The 7,734-nt window shown below is 56.7% G+C and overlaps 1 protein-coding gene across 1 annotated transcript in view; it reads left to right on the forward strand.

Moving 5' to 3' along the window:
• The window catches only part of EN1 (engrailed homeobox 1), a 14,103-nt gene extending 10,211 nt beyond the window's left edge, over positions 1-3,892 (forward strand). Inside the window, exons 4-5 of the mRNA XM_024734507.1 lie at positions 12-507; positions 3,576-3,892. Of these exons, the coding sequence (XP_024590275.1) occupies positions 12-507; positions 3,576-3,892 (813 nt within the window). The remainder of the gene's footprint in view (positions 1-11; positions 508-3,575) is intronic.
• Positions 3,893-7,734: the final 3,842 nt, after the last annotated feature.

The following is a 7,734-nucleotide window of genomic DNA, read 5'->3' on the forward strand; positions in this document are numbered from 1 at the left end:
CGCCACCGCAGCTCCTGGTGGCGGCGGCGGCGGCGGCCGGAGGAGGCGCAGGAGGAGGTCGGGTCGAGCGTGACAGAGGCCAGACCGGCGCAGGTAGAGACCCTGTCCACCCGCTGGGCACGAGGGCGCCAGGCGCCGCCTCACTCCTGTGCGCCCCGGACGCGAACTGTGGCCCACCCGACGGTTCCCCGCCAGCCACCGCCGGCGGAGCGGGTGCGTCCAAAGCTGGGAACCCGGCGGCGGCGGCGGCGGCGGCGGCGGCTGCGGCGGCCGTGGCAGCGGCAGCAGCAGCAGCAGCGGCCAAACCTTCGGACAGCGGCGGTGGCAGTGGAGGCGGCGTGGGGAGCCCGGGAGCGCAGGGTGCTAAGTACCCGGAGCACAGCAACCCGGCCATCCTGCTAATGGGCTCAGCCAACGGCGGGCCCGTAGTCAAAACTGACTCGCAGCAGCCCCTCGTGTGGCCCGCCTGGGTCTACTGCACGCGCTACTCGGATCGTCCGTCCTCCGGTGAGTACCCAGCCCCAGGCTGCGCCGTGCCTTTCGGCTCCGCGGACGCCACCCCTAGAACTCTTAGCCTCCGGGTTGGGGAGAGCATGCCGGATCTCGGGCGTTCTCTTCTCTCACGCCTGCTTCCTCCTCCTTGACCTCGGTCCCAGTCACAGTCGAGCATTGCACCCAGTTTTGCGCTCCTGGATTCTGCGGCCACCTCCCGGGAGGCTACAGCTCAGGGCACGGGAAGCTCGATCCTTCGGTGTTGAACTCCGAGCCCTTCCGGCCTTATTTGTGTTTTACCTTTATTATTCTTAGGAAAGACACAAGCAATCATTGCTTTTCCGTCCAGGGAAAGGGGTTTTTAGAATCAGCGAGAAGGTGGGCCTAGAAATCTGGGTCTGAAATCCCGCCAGCCTCGTCCTGCGGAGGCCAAAATCTAACAAAGCTGTCATTAGAGTAATAATCTTCACTTCGTGTTCTTACAGACACAAACACCATATCGATATTTTCTGCGGAGAGCTCACTTGCATAGAGATAGATTTAAGGAGACACAGGAAGAGAGAGAAACGCGTCAGATCGCTGTCCCTCTTCCCCAGGCCGGGTAGCCAAGAGAGTCTGACCCGGGTGGGTGGAATTCAGGGAAGGGCAGTTGCTGAAACGGTGGGTGCCGAGAGCCCCTGGCCCCTGGTTTTCTAGAGCTGACGGACAGACAGTGGGAGAGAAGACAGGTCAGGCTCAGGTCAGAAAGCTGGGCCGAGGGCATGAGAGACCCCTCCGCCCCAGATTCTCCGAAGCACGCCTCGCACATCCTCCCGGCCCTGCCCCTTCCTTCTTTCACTCCTTCCTTTCGCACGTCTGCCAGATAGCAGATTTCTGTCAGCCATAGGCCCGTTTTTCTCGATTTTCCTTCGGCCCTTTACCCACATACTCCTTGCGCTTCGAGAACCCCAATCTGAGACCTACTGTGGGACAGCCGCTAGGCCCCGGGAGAGGAGGCTGCGGCCTGCCCGCCTCCCCGGACTGCAGCTCCCGGGAGACCGGTGGGAGCCACGAGGAGGGCGGCAGGGGTTCTTGGCCTCCGATTGGGGTTCCGGCCACCTGGGTCTGGCAGGAGGCAGGGTACGGCGTAGCGGTGCGCCGCTCTACTCTGGCTGGTCTCCGCCTCCGCACCGCTGCCGGCTGGGCGCGGATCGATGCGCGCTATCAGCCCCCGCCATCTCGAGCCCCGTTATTGACACGGGCTCCCTGAACCTCCGAAAAGCTGCTTTGATTGACTCGCCTGATGGATAGAGTGATTGAGCTGTCAGGCCGTGAGGCTCGGGCTGGCCAGGAGGCTACGATTTTATTACAAGTGTTCCTCCCTCTGCGCGCGCGCGCGCGCGCGCACACACACACACACCCCAACAACAACAACACTCTAACCACGTCCGGGACGCACAACGCGTAAGCAGGGTCTTTCTGAGGGTGTACACATTTCCTGGGCCATCTCTGCTCGCTAGGCTAATGACTACGCTAAACCAAGGCCTTCCTCCCGTCCCACCCCGCCTCCCAGTGCTTTCTGCACCGGGCTCAGGAGTGGGCCTTGTCTTTGTTCTTGGCTGCTTTCTTCTTACGAGCCTGGGGAGGCCGGGTGCTGGCTCCTTCTCCTGCATGAGCAGTTCAGGGAGGCGAACCCCAGCCCAGACTTGCGGGGCGGCCAGGCCTGGACTCTTTAGTCACAGGACAGCTGGTGACCCCAGCGCTGGTCTGCCCCAGAAGCCAGCTGCCCAGTTTGCCCCTGTGTTGCTAGGTTTGGAGATGCCGGGGAAGATGCTTCTCCCAGACAGTTTTATAGGTTAACAGCCCTGACTCAGGAAGCTCCCATAACCATGACAGGGCCCGGCAAGGAAACTCCAGGAGACTTGGGTGTGCAGGCTGATGGGCAGAGGTGCAGGCTTTAGAGTCAGCCTCCTGTCTTTTCCCTTTTCTCTTCAGGGCTGGGCTCCATAGCAGCCCTCTTCGCAGACTAGGTTCTGAGGGACACTTCACTTTCCTAGGAAGGTTTCCTGTGGCCTCTTCCTATACCCATCTTAGAGGCAAAGCACAGATTTTTGTCGGGATTGCCCCACTCTCTGTGTCCCTCTGCCCCTGTTTTGCTCGTGGATAAATAACCTTGCAAATAGGTGGGCAGGGAAAGCAGCTCTGGCTTGCAATTGCAGCTTCTGTGTCCAAAAGAGAAGTGAGGGAGCCGTGCCTGTGCTGCTGGGTGCAGGAGTGGGGAGGGCCCTCTCTTTCTTACTGGCACCATCCAAGGGACAAAACAGAGAACTCAGGGGCCAGGGCACGTGGGTAAGGCATACAACCGGGTGAAGGCCTTTTCTCCCTTTTCAGGGAAACGGGTGGTCAGCGTCTTCCTGGGACCCTATAAAAGGGCTTCGTTTTAGGCCACAGGGACAGAAGAACAGGTCAAGAGAGCAGATGCTGAATACTTAGGAGCTAGACAGGTCTCTCACAGCGCCCTCCTTATCCCCTTGTTTTCTGGAGTCAATAGCTACAAGCAGATGGGGTCTTGTTGTAGGTGTGTGGGTGTAGGTGCGCTTCTTGAGGAGGGGGAGACGATTGGCTTTCAGGTTGGCGATTTCCCCAGGGCAATCCCGTCCTAGTGTCTTTACTACTACAGTGTTGAGCCTCTTTTTATTCCGGGACTGTGAAGACAGCAGGCCCCCGATCTCCAGCTCTGGGTTGGGCCGGATGGAGCTCCAAATATCTCTCCATCTTGGACTCTGTGATTTAAGCCTATCACACGGCTCTCCTGTGCTGAACTGGGGTGTGGGTGCACACACAACTTCGGCCAACTTGCCTCCGTGACCCTCGGGCATCCCAGCGGGGAACCCAGCGACCCCAGTAGCCAGCCGATTGACCTAGGGGCTAGCGGGCGAGGGTGATAGGTGGGGGGCGGCGGCAGCGGGGCCTCGGCTAGCGCCCAGGAAGCGCGGGGCGCGATCCCCGCTCGGCTCCGCAATTCTCACGGCTTCCTCTGCCCTCTTCCCCCTCCCCTCTGCCCTCCGTCCCCACCTACCACCCGTCCTTCTCTGCCGCTGCAGGTCCGCGCACCAGAAAGCTAAAGAAGAAGAAGAACGAGAAGGAGGACAAGCGGCCGCGGACGGCGTTCACGGCCGAGCAGCTGCAGAGACTCAAGGCGGAGTTCCAGGCGAACCGCTACATCACCGAGCAGCGGCGGCAGACCCTGGCCCAGGAGCTCAGCCTCAACGAGTCCCAGATCAAGATCTGGTTCCAGAACAAGCGCGCCAAGATCAAGAAAGCCACGGGCATCAAGAACGGCCTGGCGCTGCACCTCATGGCGCAGGGACTATACAACCACTCAACCACTACGGTCCAGGACAAAGACGAGAGCGAGTAGCCGCCGCCGGCAGGGGCCGCGCGTTCCGGCCGCCGCGCCCGCGCCCCCTCCTGGTACCGCCACCGCCGCCTTGCCGACCCCACGCCCGGGGAGAAATAATCAGCGCAAAGGAGGAGGAAGGGAACAACAGGGAAAAGAGAGAGAAAGGGGTCCCCAGGACGGAGAGTCGCGTTGGAACGAGACATTTTTTCAAAGGGAGAAAGACTCGGACAGGTGCTATCGAAAAATCAGATCAGTTCTCTCTTCACAGTATAAGGGACGAAACTGCGAACTCCTTAAAGCTCTATCTAGCCAAACCGCTTACGACCTTGTATATATTTAATTTCAGGTAAGGAAAAGAATTATGTGTAGCGATCTCTATTTGCTGGACTTTTTATTAATCTCCTTTATTATTATTGTTATAATTATTATAATTATTATAATTATTTTATCCCCCGCCTCCGCCTCGCTGCCCCCGGCCCAGTTTCGTTTTCTTTTGAATGTTACTGCTTCTCCGGTGCCTCCCGCCCCGCATCGCTGGCCCTCGTTTCTCTGGGACTTTTCTTTGTGTGCGTGAGAGTGTGCTTCCTCGCGTGTCTGCCCTTCTCCCGGCCCCCTCTGTCGGTCTGTCTGTCCTGCCCCCCACCCCTTTCGTTTTCCGGAGACTTGTTGAGAAATACGACCCCACAGACTGCGAGACTGAACCGCCGCTACAAGCCAAAGATTTTATTATGTTCAGAAACCTGTAGTCTGAAATAAAGTGTACACTGTGCTCACGAGCGGCTGGCGGCCCTCCTCTTTGCGGGCTGGGGAAGGGCGAGGGCGCAGGCACACGGCGGCCCGGCGCACAGCGCGCGCTCACAGGGCTGGGAGCCGCGGCGGCTCGGCCGAGCCTTAAGATCCATCACCACACAATGAATACGGGGTGCCAGGGGGGCGCGGTGATTGGGGCGGCCCAGACCCGGGGATGGTCCAGGTTTGGAGGGTCTGGAGGGACACTCTTGGTCTCCGATTGCCTTGAAAGGAGCCCAAAGGCCGGAACCCCCCAGTCCTGACTTCGGACACACTGCCGGGCTCTTGGGGCTGCCTCCCGCGCAGAGCCAGGACCAGCCCGGCTGCAGCCTGCTCTGGTTCAACCTGCTCCTCGCTCCAGCTTACTTCTTTTCTTTCTCTGTCTCTTTTTTTCTGATGCGAGTTTTGCTGGAGGTTTTCTCCTCTAGAAGCAGAAGGCCTTCCCAGGGCGGGGCAGCGGTGAGGGGCTGCCTCCCCTCCTGAGCGAGGGGCGCCTCGGGGCTGCCTGGACTTCCCGCTCTTCGTTTGGAGAAGTGATTTCGTTGACGAAACGGCTGGTCGAGGGCGGCACATGAGCCTCGCGGGGTTCGGAGCTCCTGGCTCCGTAAAACCGGGAGAGGAGGCCCGGATGCTGGGAAGCTATGCAGAGCGGCAGCCCCTCGGTCAGCTGCCGGATCGCTCTGCGCCGCGACCTCCGACGTGGGCACAGGCCTGACTCGCCCCTAACCCAAAGCCTAAGCAGGGTCCCTTTCACAATCCCAACAAAGCCTGGCTTGCTTTCTGACCGAGAGGGGCGCAGACACACGCCCCCCGGACCCCCAGGACCCCCGGACTTCATAGAGGGAAATGTCTGGACACTTGCCCCAGACCCTGGTGCCTAGCCTTCTTGGGTAGCCACTGGACCCCGCCATTCAGGCACTAGGGGGAGGAAGAGGAGATCCCTTCTTACCTCCCTTTGCTCCAGGAATTTTTTTGAATGGTAAATTCTGTTCTCTCCGTTTTCCCCGTCTTCTGTAGTATGTATGTATGTACCTGTACTCGTGTGGCCAGATACGTAGGTGTCCTGAAAACCTCATGTGTATATGTGATCACGTGTAGATAGATATTGGTGCATCTGAGTACCCCACGGGGTTTTGTGTATTCCTGCATGTGTGAGCATTATGCAACTGGGTGTTCATGTCTGTAAGTAGATGCACACTTGGCTGTTTGTGAGTCCACAGCATGTGTGCATGTGCTTATTTGTGTTTGCAGGTGTGTTTGTGCATACATGGGAACTCTGCTTCTGTGCTCTTCCCTTGGGTTTCTTTCCTGTTTGTTGGATTGATTTTGTGAGAAGTGGGAATGACCAGTCAGTCTGCCGTTTTTCTTGAAAAATTCCCCCTGATTTGGGCCTATGTCTGGGGGAAGTGACAGTGCTAGGTACCAGATCTAGGAAGCCAAAGGACCGTTGAAGTCCCTGGTCAAGGCCTTGGGGGGTTGGGGCTCAGGGACCTGGAGCTGGAGAGCATATTTGACATTGCCATGGGTTCCCAACTTTACAGCAGTAAATCTCTTTCTTCTATTCCTTTCGCACCTTTCTGGGGTGGATGGAGTAACCTCTGCACATAATAGGTGCTCACCCAATCCTTGAGTGAAGAGTTAGAAGCAGTAAGGTGGGCTCTTCCCTGGGGATGGCCCAGGTGAGTTGTTTTCTAGTGTCTGGAAGTACATCCTTTGCTTTTCTCGGGGAGGTGGATGCAGGGGGGGAGCCTGGAATCTCCAAGCTCTCCAGGGCTTTGGGTTAGGGGGTCTGAGACCTGAGGCCCAGGGTACCCCTTCCCGAATCCAGACAGCTCAGAATATCAAGACATTTCCCGGCCACATCCAGATACGATGTTGGGGGTGCCCAGTTCTACAGAGAAGCTTACTGCTCTGAATGCCTGGAAACTGGGCTGCCCTTCCTTCTCCCTTCCTCAATGTGGCCCCTCAAGATCACTAGATCCAGAGCCTGGGGCAGGGGCCAACTTGAGCAGCAACTCCAAGAAGTGTCCTGTTCCTTGAGGCTCCACTTTATCTCTAGCAAGAGATCAAAGCCAAGAGTTCTCCCTCTTCACCCTGGGGAAGAGGGAGGAGGTGGTCACCTCTCCCCACAATTATATTAGTAAAGTGTATAGATGTGTCATTACTATGTAATTTGATTTCTGGCCCATTATCTCCTTTTATCTTCCAATCTCTATGGGTAAATAGAGTTTTCTTCATTTTTCAGAGGAGGAAACTGACGCTCTGAGAACTTAAACATTTGGTCCATGCCTCCTCTGTGCCCCTGTGTCTCCCTCTTTGTCACATCTACTCATTACAACTGCCTTTTTTCAGGAGTCTGACCAAGGCCCTGAGGTCATCGTCCAGAATGACTTTCCTATCTTCTCTCACTCTTCCCCTTCCCCACTGGAAAATCCTCCTTATTGGGGCAGAGGCGAGGGAAGGAGGACTCTGGTCATATCTCTTTTCGTGCACCCCTGCTAAAAAAAGAAAGTAATAATAAACATAAACAGGCATTGATTTCTCTGATTTATGGGGCTGGCTTAGCCAGCTGCCCGTGTATTAAAGTCTGGGGCTGCATCAAAATAAATACTGCAGTGTGCTATCCCAACTTCCTCATTTTCTACCTTTTTTTTTTTTTTTAAGATTGGATTGAACCATAAACTTAAATCTTCCTCAGCCCAGGAGGAAATACACACTAGCCAAGTCTAAACAGTATTGATCCCTGGCTCTTTCTGAGGGCAAAGGTCTCTGTTTTCTTCCTGGAAACTCCCTTTCCTTTGGTAGGGTCAAGAAGAGGACGGGTGGATGGGGATGGACTAAAGAAGGGGTGTTTGGGTGTGTGGGGCTGTGTCGTAGGACTGTGTTAGCTTGTGTGTTTGTGTGCCGTATTGTGTGTGGCCATTCACACAGGGGTGGTATTCAGTACATTTATTTGCGCTTGGGATGTGGAAGTGTGTGTTTTGAGTGTATGGGTGCCGATAATGATTGTTTGGTGTTTGTGGGTGCGTGTATATATGCCCAGTTCTCTGGCCCTCTGGGCCAGGCAGCCC

This window comes from Neophocaena asiaeorientalis, unplaced genomic scaffold (assembly GCF_003031525.2).
Source record: "Neophocaena asiaeorientalis asiaeorientalis breed wild unplaced genomic scaffold, Neophocaena_asiaeorientalis_V1.1 scaffold32, whole genome shotgun sequence".
In the NCBI taxonomy this organism is placed as follows: domain Eukaryota; kingdom Metazoa; phylum Chordata; class Mammalia; order Artiodactyla; family Phocoenidae; genus Neophocaena; species Neophocaena asiaeorientalis.